The 19,229-nt window shown below is 33.3% G+C and overlaps 3 protein-coding genes across 4 annotated transcripts; 2 read left to right on the plus strand and 1 right to left on the minus strand.

Annotated features, from left to right (window-relative positions):
- Positions 1 to 2,324: 2,324 nt before the first annotated feature.
- LOC149406274 (transcription repressor MYB4-like) lies at positions 2,325 to 3,525 on the minus strand. The gene is made up of 3 exons (XM_089625355.1): positions 3,302 to 3,525; positions 3,090 to 3,219; positions 2,325 to 2,962 (listed from the first exon to the last, which is right to left on the minus strand). Exons 1-3 carry the CDS (start codon positions 3,432 to 3,434, stop codon positions 2,395 to 2,397), a joined length of 831 nt encoding a protein of 276 aa, XP_089481481.1. The 5' UTR covers positions 3,435 to 3,525; the 3' UTR covers positions 2,325 to 2,394.
- A 7,947-nt stretch (positions 3,526 to 11,472) lies between these two features.
- On the plus strand, positions 11,473 to 13,924 carry LOC149406275 (uncharacterized). 2 transcript variants are annotated; one of them, XM_089625842.1, is made up of 7 exons: positions 11,474 to 11,793; positions 12,265 to 12,338; positions 12,445 to 12,528; positions 12,637 to 12,770; positions 12,871 to 12,920; positions 13,009 to 13,083; positions 13,173 to 13,924. In XM_089625842.1, the coding sequence occupies exons 1-7, from the start codon at positions 11,579 to 11,581 to the stop codon at positions 13,702 to 13,704; spliced, it is 1,164 nt and encodes a 387-aa protein (XP_089481968.1). In that variant the 5' UTR covers positions 11,474 to 11,578; the 3' UTR covers positions 13,705 to 13,924. The 2 variants fall into 2 exon arrangements, with proteins under 2 accessions (XP_089481976.1, XP_089481968.1); XM_089625850.1 differs by lacking the exon at positions 12,445 to 12,528 and having other exon boundaries at positions 11,473 to 11,793.
- A 968-nt stretch (positions 13,925 to 14,892) lies between these two features.
- LOC149406276 (uncharacterized) lies at positions 14,893 to 17,620 on the plus strand. The gene is made up of 5 exons (XM_089611025.1): positions 14,893 to 14,998; positions 15,078 to 15,211; positions 15,313 to 15,362; positions 15,516 to 15,590; positions 17,074 to 17,620. The coding sequence occupies exons 1-5, from the start codon at positions 14,893 to 14,895 to the stop codon at positions 17,618 to 17,620; spliced, it is 912 nt and encodes a 303-aa protein (XP_089467151.1).
- Positions 17,621 to 19,229: the final 1,609 nt, after the last annotated feature.

Genomic DNA, 19,229 nt, shown 5'->3' on the forward strand with positions numbered 1-19,229 from the left:
AAAAAAAAAAAAAAAAGGAAGAAGAAGCCATAATGAGACTAGGAAAGCTTATTTCATCAATGAAAATTAGAATCACATTCAACATAAAAATGGTAAACATGTAATTTGAGGTGTTATTTTCAATTGGTTAAATATAGATCAACCATCGATCACGACTGTTTGACATGCTTCATAAACCGATATTCATGTACGGAATCATTCAATATTACAGCTAAATTCATCAAATCCAAAAGGACAATCTCACTTGGAAAAAATACTCAATCGATATAAGAGTTACCTGATCTTCAGAGATAGGGACATTCACATTCGATCGTACCTAATTCTTGCATATATATGAGGCTCCTAAAGAGTCAAGCTCGTTGTTCAAAACTTGGTGTCTCTATTGCTTCTTATACAATTCCAAGCATTCTAAAACTCTTTGAGTGAGAGAGTATTTGTTTTGACTTTTGATCGCTTAAGCATTCTCAATTGTTGGCTTGTGCTTAAATTTCACTAGGTTATTTTATTTATTTGCCAAATACCCACCTTGATTTTTCTTAACATCACAGTAATTAACAACTGAATAAAGACTAAATGGCATTGAAAATATGAGGTCTTTTTAACAAATTATTATTGTTGAACTATAATATGAGGTCGTGTCTCTATTGCAAGTAAGACTAATAGGAGTAAATGTTAATTTTCAAAAAAAAGTCATGATCCTTAAAAAAGAATTAGATTGATTAACCCTCATTTTTATTATATTGAGTGAAGTTTATTTACCTTCAAATTTCATCCACATTTATATTATAAATTGATGTTGAGAATAAAAATAACAAATCGCTTAAATTCGGATAAATGTAATGTAGATAACTCTAGTATAGCTGGCAATCAAAAAGAAAAACACTATATGAGAAAGTACGGGTATATTATCAGCTAAAATAAGTCAATATAATATCAAAAGGACAAATAAATAAAAACATCATACATTTGCAGCGAGAATATATAAAATCAACTTGTGAATTATGATAAACTAATTAGTCCCATTATTTAATGAATCAACAAACGTGTTACGTGTATACATACTTTTCAAAAAAATTATAATATGGTCTCATATTTCTTGTAGATAAGTACTCTTGTAATTGTTTATTCCTTTGAATATATGGTAGTCAAGTTGTAATTATCAAACATTTCCCGAAGTAGTTTCCTTACTTCAAGTTTCATTTCACTATAATTTAATAATCTTTATCTAAAAGATGATAGGATTATGCACAATAAAATAATTAATAATGTCAAACTCGAGTGCAGAATTAAAACTACAAGATACGTGGTGAATAAGAGAAAGCCACGCCCTAACGGCTAGCGATGAATATGATACGGAAGAACCAAATTTTAAGTTTCTTAAGACACATAAAGGTCAAATAATGTGTGTAAATGTTAATTACTTAGATTCTGTATATAGTGAAATTGATTTTTGTCGGAATGTGATGGTATTAGTGGGTTTCCATGTGTTGGGTATATTGCTTTGTAATGTTTTCGTATAAATACATGCACATAGTGAGCTTTATATTGAAATTTCTCCAACATCTATAATATATATAATGAAAACAAAAATATTGGTCTGATGTGAGAATAAAATCCTTTGGAAAGTTGTAGTGCTTAGCACGATCATGTACTTCCATAACTTTTGTGGGGGAAAAAAAAGCATATTTGCAATTGCATGTTTCATCTTTTCGTATTTATAATACGTATTCACGCGTAATATATTATTTTATGATTGCTGGTAGAATATTAACCTTGATGATAAATCTATAAGAATAAATAATAATCCGGCCGCTTTTGACGTACAACTTTTAATATAAACAAAATGTTGTCGTGTAATGATTGGATTGGCAAACAACTTATTTTTAGCAGACAGTCGTGACCCATTTGTTTAATTGTTTTGTATACATCAGTTAGTAACAATTACAAGAGAGAGTCTTTGTTAATAAGGAACTAATTTACAAATAAATTTAAGCTTAAGACGTATTTATATATTTTATGAAACGTGACACACGAAAAAGACAACAAGCTTATAGTTTCACACAAAAGAACAAGGAAATATACGTAATAAAATTGACTCATCAACAAAAGTACCGTCATTAACTGATAGACAGTCTTGATTACTTATGATCAACCAAGTCTTTTTATCTTAGTATGAAAGTTGACACGAAAGTTATATATATATATATATATATATATATATATATATGCATATATATAAAAGTATATATATATATATATATAATATTAAACTTTTTTCACCGCTCGTTTGAGCGTGAAATAAAATTTACGTAGAGAAACGAAGATACACATATTTGCATGCACACTATTATATATCAAAGTAATTGCCTTTTACGTAAAAAATAAAAAAAAAAATCAGAAAAACTGAGAGTTATTTCCAAAGAAGAAAAGGTCTTGCTGGTGATCCAAATCATGGCAATTGAATCCAAATTCCCAAGCGAGAAGACCAGCAGAGCTATGATCCTCTAAAGCAGCAGTACCATTATTATGATCACCCGTAATCCCACCATAATCGAATTCTCCGATCGAATTAGGGTTATTATTATTGCTCGATTCTTCCACCGAAAACGAAGAATTACTTGTGATTTCTTGGTTGATCATCCACGTGTAATCCAAATTAACAGCATCATCATTATTCGTAACCGAGTGATTAGTAGTACTATCACTAATCACCTTGTTGCTCTCATCCTCATATTTATTAATGATAGCCTCGGATTTGTTGTCGTTTTCGATATCTTCTTGATTTTCTTCTTCTTCTTCTTCAATGGGATTCTTCTCGCGATGATCATTATTATTATCAATAGGCTTGTGTGTCACGGGGTCGAGGCCGAGGAGCTTCAATCTTTTCTTGATTCTTGTGTTCCAATGATTCTTTATCTCGTTGTCTGTTCTTCCCGGAAAATGTGAAGCTATCTTAGACCATCTTGACCACAAACACGCCAAAAATCAAATAAAGTTAAATAAACGAGTTATTATAAAAGTGTGAAATAATATGTTCAAGCAAAAAATATGTATTTTAACGTTATTTAAAGTTGTAAAAACATGTTTACCTGTTACCTAGACATGCATGTAATTGAATGATTTGACTCTCTTCAACTTCTGTGAAACTTCCTCTCTTGAGATCAGGCCTTAGGTAATTAATCCATCTTAATCTGCAGCTTTTACCACATCTCAACAAGCCTGCACATACACATTGATAATATATATTATTAAATAAAAATTATTTTAAAAAAAATTAAGTGAAATAATCCAATTTTGGTACCTGAAAGCTTAGGAACCATTCTCCAACAATGAATACCATTGTTTAGGATAAAACTCATGAGCTTGTGATCTTCCTCAATTGTCCAAGGACCTCTCTTAAGACCAACCTTTTCACAACAAGGTTGTCTTCCCATTTTATTTTTCTTGGGTTATTCACAAACAAACTAGCTTAATTATGTGGCCAAAAACCAAAAGTGATTGAGAGTTATCTAAAACCCCTTTGGAATAAATTGGAAAAGCTAATCCCTAATACTAAAAAAAAGTCTCTCCTTATAAACTAAGCAAAAGATTCTTTGCCAGTTAATTTTTGGCTTAAAAAATGCTGTGTGTAGCTATAGAGGGGAGATTAATGATTGAATTTATATGAAAGCATTTTTTGGAGTTCCATTTGTTCAAATCCAAATAATGAATAAATATATAGAACACATAAAGCATGTACAAAGCCTTAATGGGTATAATTGTCATATCAAAGTTGTTAAGACGACGAATAGAATGATAAGAAAATCATTGTTTGTTGAGACTTTAGAGTAATCACATGAAAAAACAAATACAAATACAAAAATAAAGCGAGAGTCGCATTAGTTTCGTTGACAATATTACTTTGGTTTTGTAACACTCTTCTAATTGGTTTTCTCTATTAATCTTTTCTCTCTCTCTCTCTCTCTCTCTCTGTGTGTGTGTGTGTGTGTGTGTGTGTGTGTGTGTGAGAGAGAGAGAGAGAGAGAGAGAGAGAGAGAGAGAAAGAGAGAGAGAGATAAAGAGTCTTCTTTTATTTTTCTCTTTAAATATTTTATTATGTAAAGCCAAAAAAAAAAAAAATACAAACATGAATGAATGATTAATTTGGCTACGATTCTATTTTGGGCCATTATTATGGCTGGCAAACTTTTGTAGTTGGAGGCAACTATTTCAGCTTTTTATGAATTATTTGTTTTTTCATGAAAAAAAAAGCTATAAGAAGATGCCTTGAAAATTTTACTATAATTAAGAGTTCATATTAAATCCTAATGTGGTTTATTCATGTGATAATCCACTTGTGATTATTAAAGTAAATATTAACTGGTGATCAAAGCCCGCAGCTCGAATGCTAATTGACTTCATCATTAAGATGACCATTTTCATATTGATCAAACAACAAATACGCGTCATATAAGTAAATATACGTTTCGCATCAAATATGTATTGGTTAATTTTTTTTTTCTAGGGAAATAATATGTATTGATTAATTGTCGTAGTACTACATGATTGAGATGGTTAAATAATAAAACTAAAAAAAATTATAGCAGTTGAAGCCTTACAAAGACTTTGTTGGTACTCAATCAATCACTTACAAAAGTAAATAGACCCACCTTATTTACAAAGAGACTAAATCATTACTTTCCGACTATTATTATAAAATTTAGTATGGGGCGTTATTCATAAATTTCGTTGCATTTAGAAATTAGTATAGCTATAGCATGTCCCTAGATAAGCAACATTGTGAATTAAAAATTATATTATATTAACATTAACCAGGGAATAAAAGTTTCAGTTCGAAGTACATTCATATACATTGGTTCGGGAAAAATGCTAGTATCGTTTTAGTCAATGCAATGAACAATCATAAATTTGGGTTCATGAATTAGAATATTCTCTAACTAATAATATATTTTGGGGGTACGGTTATCACAAAACACAAACATTTGGGCCAGTCTCTACAGGTGAAAGAAAAACATTAACCTGAATTTTGTAATTAATTTAACTAGGAATACACAACCTTAATATAAGGACTCTTTACTTTTTTTTATTAAAATGATGATGATGGTTTTACATATCCTAGCAAATAATTCGTTATTACACATAATAAAAATATGTCATAACATAGTTTCAAACACGTTTTCTTGATCTTGAGTTTTTTTTTTTTTTTTTGGTAGAGGTTAAAGGAAGTTAATCGTTTTCTTGTTTAGTAAAGTATCTATTGTTAGAAATATAAATAATATTTATAATGCGATAATTAAAAAAAATTGCACGAAAAATTAATTAAATAAAAAAACTAAAATCATTATTTTATAATTTTTATTTCAGAAAAACCAAGAAAAGGAAATCAACAAAATAACAGAGAAATAAACTTTAAACCAAAATGAAAAAGAAACAGAGGACGTTGAGGACCGTTCAATGATTTTTTAAAAACTTTTATCGCTCTCCCATGAGTGTTGGAGTTGATGAACGATAAGCCTCTCAAGATACAATAACGTTGACGCGCGTATGGTGGACTTAGGGTTCCCTAAGTTCTTACCCCTCTACAAAATTGGATCACCCTCATTAAATAGCTGATAACAACCATGCAAACGTTCAAATACGTTTTCATTCAAGTGCCAAAAAAACGCTGCATAATTTTGCATGGTTACACCATTCTATAAAATAATTCCCAACATAACAAAAGAGTTAAAGATAAAGATTACCCCGAGCTCAGCTCGGCTGGGCACGACTGGACGGCGACGGCGCGCGTGTGGTGGACTTGGACTTTTCCTAAGCCCTTGCCTCTCAACAAAATTGGGAACCCAAACACTTTTGCAAAAGTTAGCTACATAATCTCACTCATTTGTTCATTCTCATTCCATTTAAGACTCTTGCATTTTACTTCATTCACACAACAATGTGTTTACATACAAATAATGTGTTTCTTTAAGTATATTTTGACCATCAATTTCTCATTCATTATAGCTCCGATTTTGGAAAACTTATAGTCGATATGATACTCCTTTCTGCAAAGAATAATAATAAGCTAGCTAAACAATTCGGTTGAATGGACCCACTCAAACTTTTGCAAAAAATCAGCAGCTCATATGATAATAAATACTCTTTATTATCATATGATAATAAATACTCTTTATTATCTTTAATCTCCACCTTATTCTAGCACCTTTTTTTAAAATATAATTTAGCAAAATAGCCAAATCAAACCTTTAAAATTGCTAAATAGCCAAGGTTTTGTAAATACTAAGTAAATAGCCAGATATCATTTAAGACACTTCTAAATTTACCAAAACGCCCAGACATTTCCCACCCATAAGTCACACGGTTAACTTTAAAAAAAATAATAATAAAAGAGGTAACGTGATTCCGAGAATCGAGGAAGTAATAACTGCAAATTTAATACCGATCAACTCACAATCGATATTCACTCTGCGATTAAGAAAAAAAAAATTCTCCCAAAACATTTTTCAAAACTAGCTCCTCTCTCCGACGAACTGCAACTATTTTGGCGACAACCGACGAACTGCAACTATTTTTCAAAACAAGCTCCTCTCTCCGACTGTAACAGGTATGCATGTGTGATTTTTTTTTTCGATTGGAACTCTTATTTACTAATGTTCAACCTCGATTTACATATTAAAATATGGAAAAAATGTTTTTTTAATCGATTATGAAAATAGATGGTATTGCTTATTCCTCTCCCTATGTGTAATGAATCCGTGGATTATTGTTCATTAATCCTAAAATTTACACAAAACCCTATTCATCACAATGAAATTTGGGGGATCCGACTATTGTGATTTAAATACAAAATGCATGTGTCATTCAGTGATTTAAATGTTTATTGTAAATCATTTTGAATGTTTAAATGTTGTTGGAACGGGTTTGATGTATAAATCTTGATGTGTTATATCTAGATCTTGATGCGTAGTGAAATGAAATCATGTTTCAGTGTGTTAGTGTATGGGTAATACCATTGTGAATGCGTTTGAAGATTTTGGGTGTTTGGATATTAGAAGAAAATAGGAGTCGACATATTCTGCAGTAAATATCGGACACTCTAAGGTTTTTTGACCAAATCTTTATTTACACATATTTACTGTAGAATATGTCAATCTTTCAAAGTTGCCGGAATACAATAAAAGTTGTGACGAAGATATTTCCCTGTATTTACTGCTGAATATGTCAAGTTATGAATTTGTTATATCTAATGAAATTAGAATATTAACGTGTATTTACTGCAAACAGGGTTAATATGACTCAACCATGACGGCGAGAACAAAACTAACTGCTGTAAGAAATAAGACGCTCACAATAACGCCGTCTACCAAAAACAGTTTGTAAATCATGTTGATTACATTATGTATTTACACCACCTGACAATGGATTATGGTTTTCCAGCCATTGACGTTCAAAAAGCTTAACTGCAGCATAACAGTGATAGTAAATATACGCAAATACAATATTAATTTTATGAAAACCTGTGCGAAAATAGCCTAAAATTAAAAAAAAAAAAAAAAAAAAAAAAGAAAAAAAAAAGCATATAGACCTGATTCATTCATGTGCGTTGGAAAAAAAAAATTAATATTAAACAAGACAAGATAAATTAAGCAGTAAATATAAGAAAATAATATATAATAGGAAACAAATAAATTGCAACTGTCACGTCCAAATTAGTTCCTACATAAAGGGAATCATTAATAGACTAAATCATGTTCACACTTATATCAGGAAATAAATTTCAAAAGTTATATAATCCAAAATTTGAAATATAAAATTCAAAATTCAAACGCAACAAGGGCAATTTTCGGATATGAAAAAACATATTATTGGGCCACGTCATCCGAGTGGCTATTTACTTAGTATTTACAAAACATTGGCTATATAGCGAATCATAACGTTTGATTTGGCTATTTTGCTAATTTACCCTTTTTTAAATTATAAAATTCGACCAGTTAAAAAATAATAAAAGAAAAAAATTAAAAAGATTGCCAAAATGTTCACAATTAGCGTCAGGCAACATTTAGACATCTATATCTATTGTACATAAAGGAGCTATGTATTTGCATAAGCAAGTTTTGGTTAATTGAAATTCGAAGATAGACAAAAATAATTCTTAATTTTAACTGATAAACAATAATTTATAAATAAAAAAATTTAATTTTATCGCTAGGCCATATCTTGTTCATCGGGATCTATGCGTTGATATATATAAACCAAAGTCTGTTATTTTTGGCTGGTAAGCATAATTGATTTGAGTCAAATTAAAGAAACTATTATACATAGAATAGATAGTGGTCCAATTAAATTTTTAAGATTGAGCATGACAATGACTAGTTGACATTTGATAATACATAGGATTCATTATTTATTGTTTAACATCAAGAACTAGAAGTATTAAATATCGAAAACGAATTACAAACGAAAAAGAAAATAAATGGCTCCGCTATAATTAAGTTGTTGCATTATATGATAATATAATATATTTCAATATATAAACGGACAAAAGATTTCACATTTTATATCGATCCGTTTTCTTTCTCTATTTAACATCAATATTTTTTTTTCGAGATCTTGATGCAGTACGATTTAGTTCATGAACTATATACTATATGTCTCACCAAATTTTGTTACAATGCATGCTTATATACTATAATATTAATACCTCTTAACAAAATGAGCATCGTTGAGTTTTTGAAATGTTGTCTCTTATTGACATTCTTAGCTGTAGGATGATGAGAATATCGAGCACCAAAAAATTCATTTTTTATTTAGTTTTTCCAAAGCTTAACTATATATTCGTGACATAACAAATCATTAGATTAGAAGGAGTCCAAAAATATATTCCATGTCTGCGTACTATATGGCTCGTCGCAATCCGTGACATCAGAGTTCGGTATAACAAGGAATTATTGGCTGATGAAAAACCCGCCCCACAAAACTGCTAAACGTGACAACTAAATATAATACGTGACACAACGTTACAAATTCATCCCTAGTCTTGTGAACTTTGATATGAAGATCCTTGGTGATACAACAGAAATGACTCTTGGATTATTACGAAATATATATATATATATATATATATATATATATATATATATATATATATATATATGTATCACTGGACAAGACACATAGTTTAACTATCCTTTTGAATATTGATAGACAAATAAAATAAAATAAAATAAAAAGCTTAGACCTTAATAATATATTTAGAAGAGAATATTGGAATCATCACTAAACGCTCGTTGCAAGGCTCCAAAACCAGTTTTGCTTGCTTTTATTGAGAGAATTTCAATTTTTGTATACGACAAAGAAGTGGAGGCACGACTGTCAAGCTTTTATAAAGGACTAGAATGACTTATCATTACCATATAATGTACAAGCAGGGTTTAATTTTTAATGAAGTATGGTATAAATCCAATTGATGCAAAAACAAAATATCCTAGTTTTTTTTTTTTTTTTTTTTTTTTAAGTTGTGTTGGTAACTATTTCATAATTCATATTTGATCATGATAAGTTTTTTTTTTCTTTTCTAACGGTTATAAAAGTAGATTTATTACTTTTACAACTATCAAAGCAACTTGAGGCATGGAAATCACTAATACAAATAATAACATGCATGATGATATTAGCGCAACCGTCTTCCAACATTCGAAAAAATCCGAGATCAAAACAGTCACGAAAGATCGATTTATTATTATTTGATGGGTCTCGAATTCACATTGACGATAACAAAAATTAAAGACAAAAAAGAAAGCTTGAACGAGAAAGCGCAGAACAGAAGAACGTTGTATTGATTGAACTTGGTGTATTACAAATTTACAATATAATTGTGTAAACTGAGACTGAAAAGTAATGTGCTTCTACTATTCTATTACACGGTATTTATAGACATTTGGTATTGAATTTAAACTTATAGATCCTAAAGATGAGGAATGTCGTGTTCAATAATCGTTATTCCTAGTCTCTCTTCGAATCCCACTTTTTCGGACGAGTTGACCATTTTTCGGGTTTGACTGAGCTTGCGTTTGACTCCTTTGCTTCATTCTCTTTATCCTTCGGTACGGGCCTATCATTTTTAAATAATCAACCATCATCAGGCTCGCCGACCTTTATCTTTCTCGGGCCTAAAAGGCCGAGGCCCGTGGAAAAAAAAAGCCCCTACAATAGTCCAGTTTGTACAACGATCTTTGAAAATTGTCGTGCAAAGTAACAAAATTTTAGGTTTGCTAAATTATTTCAAAAAATTGTTGTACAAAGTACATTTGCACAAAGTTTTTGTGTCATTCATGGAAATTATTGGCATTTTTGGTAATTGTCGTGGCATAGCTATATCCCCTCGCAGTGGAGAAAGGTTTGTGATCGTTGTGGAAAAGTTAAGGAGGATTACAAAATAAAAATAATTTAGAAGATATTATTTTTTGATGTGATGAAGTTTGTTTGCACGACGATAATGATTACTCTCATGTAAACAGATGCATAAAAACATACTAAATAGGCCTCGTTGAGGCGAGGCTAACGTTCAACTCGGCTAAAGCCCATATTAGGCCTATATTGTCTCCATAATACCCACCACTATCACACTCACCCTTGTTCTACCACGCTCGCGCCACTATCCGTGCCTGCGCTCCAACATGTCCACCACGCCCGCTTCACTTCAACTCCCCTCGCATTTCTCAGAGTTCATCTAATCTGAGTAAATATTCAAAATTGAGATGGGTTTATAGTTTTGTTGGGATTGAGACTGTATTCGAATCTGATATTTAAATTGATATTTTGATAAGATTTTCTTGACGCTCTACTTTTTAAACTTCACTATATTTTTTGGGAAATTACCGCAACTAATTTTTTTTTTTACACAATTGACCTATTTTTAGAAAAAAAAAAAACCAAAAAATTTATCATATTAAAACTCCCTAGTTACGAGTTTATCACTAAATCATTGGAATTAGTGACAAATTTGTTACTAAAGAGTTTTTATAGAAATAGGTAAATGTCCTCCAAATTACTCCTAAATTCGTCTTATTTTTTTAGTTTTTAATTCAATCTGGTTTTGAAATAATTTTTAAAGTTAAAAGGTCAATTCCCACTGTTTATTCTTTTTCATTTCTGGGCGGAAGAATGACAAAGAGCCATAGTTGTAAAAACGACATATTTGTTAACTACATGATGAACGATAACGCGCTCTTGGTAAAAACGACATATTTAAATCTATAAAACGACATGTCATTTAGGGTTAAAACGACATGATAAAACTTTGGAAAAACGACATATTTAAATCTATGAAACGACATGTCGTTTCTTTCTAGGGCTTTCATGTAGTGACAGACAGCACAGCACAGCACAGCAATGCCGGATTATAGCCGTTAGAAACAGCCCAATCAAAACTAAAAATCCGACCGTTTGAACACAAAAATCGTCTCACATACTCTTTTTCCTCTTTCTATCTCCTCCCTAGACCCTTTTTTTTCTTTTTTCTTTCCCTCTGTCCATACGAAAAAAAAATTAGCTTCTTCGCTTCCCTTTGAACAAAAATATGGCGAGCGAAGAAAACAAAGAGAGTCAAAGGGATTCCATTCAAAACTCTTTTCTCAGCCCCAGATTCAAATCTGTGGCAGCCATGGCCGGGTGGGACGAAGAATCGCTTCTCTCCGCGAGTCTGATCGTCGACGACACGCCAGATCACGAACTGACCCACAAGAAACGCGTAGTGTTGCAGCTCAAAACCCCACCAAGCTCCGATTCAAGAAAGTAATTTTACTTTCTCCATATTATTATTATTATTATTGTTAGAGAATCAATTTGAATAATAGTATAAATATTCCTATTACAAACGATCGTAATAATAAGAATGGGAAACTGTTCTGATTTATTTATTTATTTTTTTGGGTAAAGAATCAATTTGAATATTAATGTGAAATATTCTTAATTAAAACGATTGTAATAATTAGACTGGGAAACTGCGATTCTGTTGGTGAATCGATGAATTACAATGGGTCGTTTATGATTTTTTTTTCAACTGTGTTTTCTTGTTTCCTTTCTTTGGTCTCCTTTTCACAACCGCGTACTAATTATTTTTTTTCCATATGTATCTAGTGCAGACATATTGTCTCAATATAAGTTTCCACCCGTTTTGTCAATTTATTTTGTATTTGCTGGTCTTTAAAATATATGGATTTATTGGAAAAAATAATGGATTTATGTTTTTTATTCAAATTTCAGAAGAAGAAGGATTCAAAGGAGTCCGGTCCCGATCGTTGCTCTTGACCTCAGCGATGTCGGGGCTACAGAGAACGGTGGGTCGATCAACTGAATTTGTCTCAACTTTAGTTTAAGTTGCAAATCGGAGAAAGATTGTCACTTTATTTTTGTGAATAATTTTTTTTGGCAATTAATTCGCAGCGACTGACAAATATGAGAAAAGAGAGGAGAATGAGATAGGGAACGTTGCTCTTGACCTCAGCGACGTCAGGGATACAGAGAACGGTGAGTTGATCAACTGAATTTGTCACAACTTTAATTTAAGTTGCGAATCGGAGAAAGATTGTTGCTTTATTTTTGTTAATATTTTTTTTTTTGGAAATTAATTTGCAGAGACTGAGAAAGATGAGAAAAGGGAAGAGAAGGAGATAGAAGAAGATAAATTGAGTGAAAAAAATGTTTCGGTTTCGTGTTCAAGTGAAAGCCTTCTGTGTATGGATAAGCTGAGGGAAGAGCTTTCTTGCGCCGTAAGAACCTTCTATTTGGTTATGGAGTTATCACTTACTTGTGCTATATGACACAAACAAATACTGTTTACAGAGATTAATTATCTTGTGATTTTATCAGATATGCTTGGATATATGCTATGAACCAAGCACTACTCCTTGTGGGCATAGGTAAGCTCTCACACACAATTTGGCCTAGTTTAATATACTTCTATTGTTTGTTAATATTGATTTCGATGAAATTACTTTGCTTGCGTAGCTTCTGTCTGAAATGCCTACGATTCGCGGCTAGTAAATGTGGGAAAAAATGCCCAAAGTGCCGACAAGTTATAAGGTACAATATTTTCGGAACACAATTTACCTTATTCCCGAGTTTAAAAAAAAAAACGAAAGCGGGTATTGAATCTCTTATCCTACACGCAGCAATGGTAGATCGTGCACGATAAACACCGTCCTTTGGAACACGATCCAGCTCCTTTTCCCACAAGAAGTCGAAGCAAAGAAGAAATCCGCGGAAGTGGATTCAAAAGGCCGCGTAAAGATCCGAGAAGAACAATCTGCCTTTTACGTGAGCTCGAGAAGAGACGAGGCGACGAGTCCTCGAGACTCGGAAACAACGACAACAATAACAACCATGCCGAGGCACGAGTACGCGATGGCGATGATGGACCAACGACGCATCAGAAGGAACGTGAGAGCTTCTTCTAGGGCCGCTCCTCCGGCCCAAGACGAGGACGCTGCAATGGCTATGAGGCTGCAAAGAGAAGAGTTTATGGGAGTTGTTCGGAGCTCAAATGCGAATAGGCTTGATAACCAATCTAATGCTAGTAATGGTGGTAATAGTACTAGTAGTCGAAGTAGTAGAAGAAATAGTAGTTCGTTTTCGTCGGCTAGAGAAAATTTGAGGGCAATGGCGTCTAGAGCTAATAACCGTGTCCGAGGCTGGAACTTTTAGTTCAATGTTTGGATTTCCGTCTTCTTTTCCTACGGGAAATACGCTCAAATCTTTTGAGTGATAGGTGTAGCTCCATCAATTCATTGATTATTATAGTCTTCTATGAGCAAAATAGTTTAATTGTATGTGCTTTTTGTTCTCATTCCAAATTTGTCTAGATAAAGTCTGGTATGACTTTCATACATTTTCGTAGCAGCTGAAGAAATAAATGGCTCGCCTTTTGCTTTATTTTGTTGCTTATTTTCATCAGGTTTAAACACGCACGCTTATTATTTCCCTCTTCGAAAATGGAAATGATCATTAGCCTTGTATGTAATGTCATTTGCTTTTTCTTACACGCACGCTTATTATTTCCCTCTTCGAAAATGGAAATGATCATTAGCCTTGCTTATTATTTCCCTCTTCGAAAATGGAAATGATCATTAGCCTCGTATGTAATGTCATTTGCTTTTTCTTCGGAGTTTGAAGGCTGCCTCGGAACAATCTTCTCCGCCAAGTTCTCTTCAAAGCTCATCGCAGCTTTACTAGCTTCTTTGGAGCTTTACTTTCCCGTCTGTTTTTCGGTATTTTGCAAGTTGTGTAGCTTTTGATCCGTATGCTAAGCTATGTGTAGTGAAAATAAGCATTTTCTTTGTTTTTCGGTTTCTTGATGTGATCTTAACTCAATAGACCAACAAACAAAAATGGAGGATAAAGAACACCCTATTAAGCATTGCTTGTTCTATGTCTAAACCAAATTATTGATCCAAAGATAAGCATCGAAAATATATCAATGATTGCTTTGAACAGCATGTCCCAAATAAGCGAAATCAACTCGTTCCTATTAAAAACGATCGTAATAATAAGAATGGGAAACTGCTTTGATTTACTTATTTATATTTTGGGTACAGAATCAATTTGAATAATAACGTGACATGAAATATTCCTAATAAAAACTATCGTAATAATTAGACCCGGAACTTCCGATTCTGTTGGTGAATTGATGAATTACAAAGGTCGTTTATGACTATTTTCAACTGTGTTTTCTTGTTTCCCTTTCTTTGGTTTCCTTTTCATAACCGGGTACTTAATTTTTATATAAATATGTATCTAGTGCAAGACATATTGTCTTAATATAAGTGTCCACTCTTTTCGTCACTTTAATTTGTATGTGCGGGTCTAAAATATATGGATTCAATGGAAACCATAATGGATTTGAGTCTCTTGTATCCAATTTTCAGAAGAAGAAGGATTCAAAGGAGTTCGGTCCCGATCGTTGCACTTGATCTCAGCAACGTTGGGGCTACGAAGAACGGTGAGTTAATCAACTGGTTTTGATTGTAACTTTATTTTGTTAATAATATATTTTTGTTTTTTTGGCTATTAATTCGCAGCGACTGAGAAAGATGAGAAAAGGGAAGAGAAGGAAATAGAAGAAGATAAATTGAGTGAAAAGAATGTTTCTGTTTCGTGTTCAAGTGAAAGCCTTCTGTGTATGGATAAGCTGAGGGAAGAGCTTTCTTGCGCCGTAAGAACCTTATATTTGTTAATAGAGTTATTTCTTACTTGCTCTATGACATAAAACCAGATAAATTTTTATTACAAATTACATTCTTGTGATTTTATCAGATCTGCTTTAATATATGCTACAAACCAAGCACCACTCCTTGTGGGCATAGGTAAGCTCTCGCATTCAATCTGGCCTAATTCAATGTACTTTTACGAGTTTGATTGGAAGGTTTTTTTTTTTTTTTAAGTCGGGATTCTTTGCCAAAAAAAATACTTTTTCTTTTGCTTAATATAGATTTCGATGAATTTATTTTCTTGTGTAGTGCCTGTCTGAAATGCCTGCGATTTGCAGCTAGTAAATGTGGTAACAAATGCCCAATGTGCCAACAAGTTATAAGGTACATTATTTTCGGAACACAAAATTACCATATTCCAGAGTTTATTAGCAGATGTACATTACAAACAAGTACGTGTTTGTAATGGTTTGTTTTTCTTAGGTTTTTAGTTTTCTTTGCACTTGTAAAGTAACTCATCGATTGACTATGCATTGTGGGATAGTTCTGTAAAGTTTTTTTAGTGTTTAAACATAATCAATAATAACGCCCCACTTTCCCGGGGCGTGGCAGCTGAAAAAAAAAAAAAATCGGGTATTAAATCTCTTATGGGTAATTAAGCTAAATAGCCTCCTGAAAATAGGAAATTTATTTTTAGCCCACGTTTTGTTAATAAGTGGTAAATAGCCAGGAGGATTTATTTACAGCTAATATAGGACGAGACTACCCTTATATTTTCCCGCCCATTAACCTCACGAAATTTATTATCATTAAACGCAATATCTTCGGATAATAACTGCCGTGTAATTATAACCACAGATCACGTAATCTTCTCTCTCATAGAAACAGAAATTTCAAACACGAAATCTCACTCCTTCTCCTTCTTCTCTTCTGCGCGCGGCCACCAGCACCAGCCCGAGCTTCTCTTCCTCGCGCGCGCCATCCCGCTGAGACCGAGCGCCGCCGTCTTCTTCTCCTTCTTCTCTTCTGCGCGCGGCCACCAGCACCAGCCCGAGTCCGATCTTCTCTTCCTCGCGCGCGCCATCCAGCTGAGACCGAGCGCCGCCGTCTTCTTCTCCTCCTTCTCTTCTGCGCGCGGCCACCAGCACCAGCCCGAGGCCGAGCTTTTCTTCCTCGCGCGCACCATCCCGCCGACGAAGAGACACCGGAGAATAGGTGGAAGTGCGCTGGAGAGTTCAATTCCAGCAGTATCTTTGAATGTGGGTTGTGGCTTCATGAAAGTGTTTGACCGTGTCGTTGATTTTGAGTTTAGGCCGAGTGGTAAATAAGAAGCTTATTTACAGTATATATACTGTAAATACGAAGCTTATTTACAATATATTCATTGTAAATACGAAGTTTATTAACGAAATATTCATTGTAAATACGAAACTTATTTACAGTATATTCGTGTAAACTAATAATACGAAGTTCAACAAATATCAACTATTAATATTTTCAATAAATATAATTATTATGAACAAATTTCCAAGGAATAATTTGTAACAAAATTAGAAACTAATAACCTAAAAATATGCGCTCATAATAACTACCTGCACGATTTCAAAATTAAAATTTTGAATTTTAATTTCAAAATTCTCGTCCTAATTGAATATTGTTTAATTAAAACTTGCCGAAAATTAAACTTGCCGGAATTGTTTTCAAATTTCAAACAAAAAAACTGCCTAATACGAAACTGATTTACAGTATATTCATTGTAAATACGAAACTTATTTACAGTGTATTCGTGTAAACTAATAATACGAAGTTCAACAAATATCAACTATTAATAAGAAATCGGGTATTAAATCTCTTATCCAACACGCAGCAACGGAGGATTGTACACGATCAACACCGTCCTTTGGAACACGATCCAGCTCCTCTTCCCACAAGAAGTCGAAGAAAATAAGAAATCCGTGGAAAAAGACCACATAATCATCCAAGAAGAAGAATCGGCCTTTTACGGTAGCTTGAGAAGAGACAAGGACTCTGAAACAACGACGTGGCAGGATTACCAAAATGCGACGATGGACCAACGCATCAGAAGGAACGTGAGAGCTTCTTCTAGGGCCGCTCTTGACGAGGACGCTGCAATGGCTCTGAGGCTGCAAAGAGAAGAGTTCATAGAAGCTTTTCGGAGCTCAAATGCGGATACTAGTGCTAGTAGTCGAAGTAACGTGGGAGATTCTTCTAGGGACGCTCCAATGCCTCCGGGGCTGCAAAGTAATTTTATGGGAGTTGTTCCGAGCTCAAATGTGAATAGCTCAAATGCGGATTTGTTATTTTCTTCGACTTCTTGTGGGAAGAGGAGCTGGATCGTGTTCCAAAGGACGGTGTTGATCGTGTACAATCCTCCGTTGCTGCGTGTTGGATAAGAGATTTAATACCCGATTTCTTATTAATAGTTGATATTTGTTGAACTTCGTATTATTAGTTTACACGAATATACTGTAAATAAGTTTCGTATTTACAATGAATATACTGTAAATCAGTTTCGTATTAGGCAGTTTTTTTGTTTGAAATTTGAAAACAATTCCGGCAAGTTTAATTTTCGGCAAGTTTTAATTAAACAATATTCAATTAGGACGAGAATTTTGAAAATCAAAATTCAAAATTTTAATTTTGAAATCGTGCAGGTAGTTATTATGAGCGCATATTTTTAGGTTATTAGTTTCTAATTTTGTTACAAATTATTCCCTGGAAATTTGTTCATAATAATTATATTTATTGAAAATATTAATAGTTGATATTTGTTGAACTTCGTATTATTAGTTTACACGAATATACTGTAAATAAGTTTCGTATTTACAATGAATATTTCGTTAATAAACTTCGTATTTACAATGAATATATTGTAAATAAGCTTCGTATTTACAGTATAGATACTGTAAATAAGCTTCTTATTTACCACTCGGCCTAAACTCAAAATCAACGACACGGCCAAACACTTTCATGAAGCCACAACCCACATTCAAAGATACTGCTGGAATTGAACTCTCCAGCGCACTTCCACCTATTCTCCGGTGTCTCTTCGTCGGCGGGATGGTGCGCGCGAGGAAGAAAAGCTCGGCCTCGGGCTGGTGCTGGTGGCCGCGCGCAGAAGAGAAGGAGGAGAAGAAGACGGCGGCGCTCGGTCTCAGCTGGATGGCGCGCGCGAGGAAGAGAAGATCGGACTCGGGCTGGTGCTGGTGGCCGCGCGCAGAAGAGAAGAAGGAGAAGAAGACGGCGGCGCTCGGTCTCAGCGGGATGGCGCGCGCGAGGAAGAGAAGCTCGGGCTGGTGCTGGTGGCCGCGCGCAGAAGAGAAGAAGGAGAAGGAGTGGGATTTCGTGTTTGAAATTTATGTTTCTATGAGAGAGAAGATTACGTGATCTGTGGTTATAATTACACGGCAGTTATTATCCGAAGATATTGCGTTTAATGATATTAAATTTCGTGAGGTTAATGGGCGGGAAAATATAAGGGTAGTCTCGTCCTATATTAGCTGTAAATAAATCCTCCTGGTTATTTACCACTTATTAACAAAACGTGGGCTAAAAATAAATTTCCTATTTTCAGGAGGCTATTTAGCTTAATTACCCTTTTTTTTATTATTTCTTTTTTTTTTTACGGGAAGTTCGCTTAAATCTTTTGAGTGATAGGTTAGATTCTTCAGACTATGTACCCTTAATTCATTGATTATTATAGTCTTTTTATGAGCAAAATAGTTTAGATTTATATGCTTTTTTCTTCTCATTACAAAATAGTAGGAATAGTATGACTTTCATACATTTTTTTAGCAGCTGCATACTTGGCATTCTCTTGGAAGAAATAAATGGCTCGCTTTTTGTTTTATTTTGTTGCTTATTGATCAGGTTTAGTCTGACTAATTTTGATTTTGAGATTTGATTCCAAAAAAAATAAAATAAATAAAATTGTTAGTATCCATCAACCTATTTAAGCCATTCTCAATCGTGTTGTTATTGCATGTAATCTTCCCAGAGCGC

The sequence above is a fragment of the Urtica dioica genome, chromosome 1 (genome assembly GCF_054948205.1).
Source record: "Urtica dioica subsp. dioica isolate 48M chromosome 1, U.dioica_male_clone48M_v1_H2, whole genome shotgun sequence".
Lineage (NCBI taxonomy): Eukaryota > Viridiplantae > Streptophyta > Magnoliopsida > Rosales > Urticaceae > Urtica > Urtica dioica.

Excerpts from the sequence above, each read along its gene's own strand:
- LOC149406274 (XM_089625355.1), bottom strand. The coding sequence starts at position 3,434 with ATGGGAAGACAACCTTGTTGTGAAAAGGTTGGTCTTAAGAGAGGTCCT. Across the intron at positions 3,220-3,301 it reads AATGGTTCCTAAGCTTTCAG|GCTTGTTGAGATGTGGTAAA; the intron begins GTACCAAAATTG and ends GTGTATGTGCAG. Across the intron at positions 2,963-3,089 it reads CATGCATGTCTAGGTAACAG|ATGGTCTAAGATAGCTTCAC; the intron begins GTAAACATGTTT and ends TTTGTGGTCAAG.
- LOC149406275 (XM_089625842.1), top strand. The coding sequence starts at position 11,579 with ATGGCGAGCGAAGAAAACAAAGAGAGTCAAAGGGATTCCATTCAAAAC. Across the intron at positions 12,339-12,444 it reads TGTCGGGGCTACAGAGAACG|CGACTGACAAATATGAGAAA; the intron begins GTGGGTCGATCA and ends ATTAATTCGCAG. Across the intron at positions 12,771-12,870 it reads GGGAAGAGCTTTCTTGCGCC|ATATGCTTGGATATATGCTA; the intron begins GTAAGAACCTTC and ends TGATTTTATCAG.
- LOC149406276 (XM_089611025.1), top strand. The coding sequence starts at position 14,893 with ATGGATTTGAGTCTCTTGTATCCAATTTTCAGAAGAAGAAGGATTCAA. Across the intron at positions 15,212-15,312 it reads GGGAAGAGCTTTCTTGCGCC|ATCTGCTTTAATATATGCTA; the intron begins GTAAGAACCTTA and ends TGATTTTATCAG. Across the intron at positions 15,591-17,073 it reads ATGTGCCAACAAGTTATAAG|CAACGGAGGATTGTACACGA; the intron begins GTACATTATTTT and ends TCCAACACGCAG.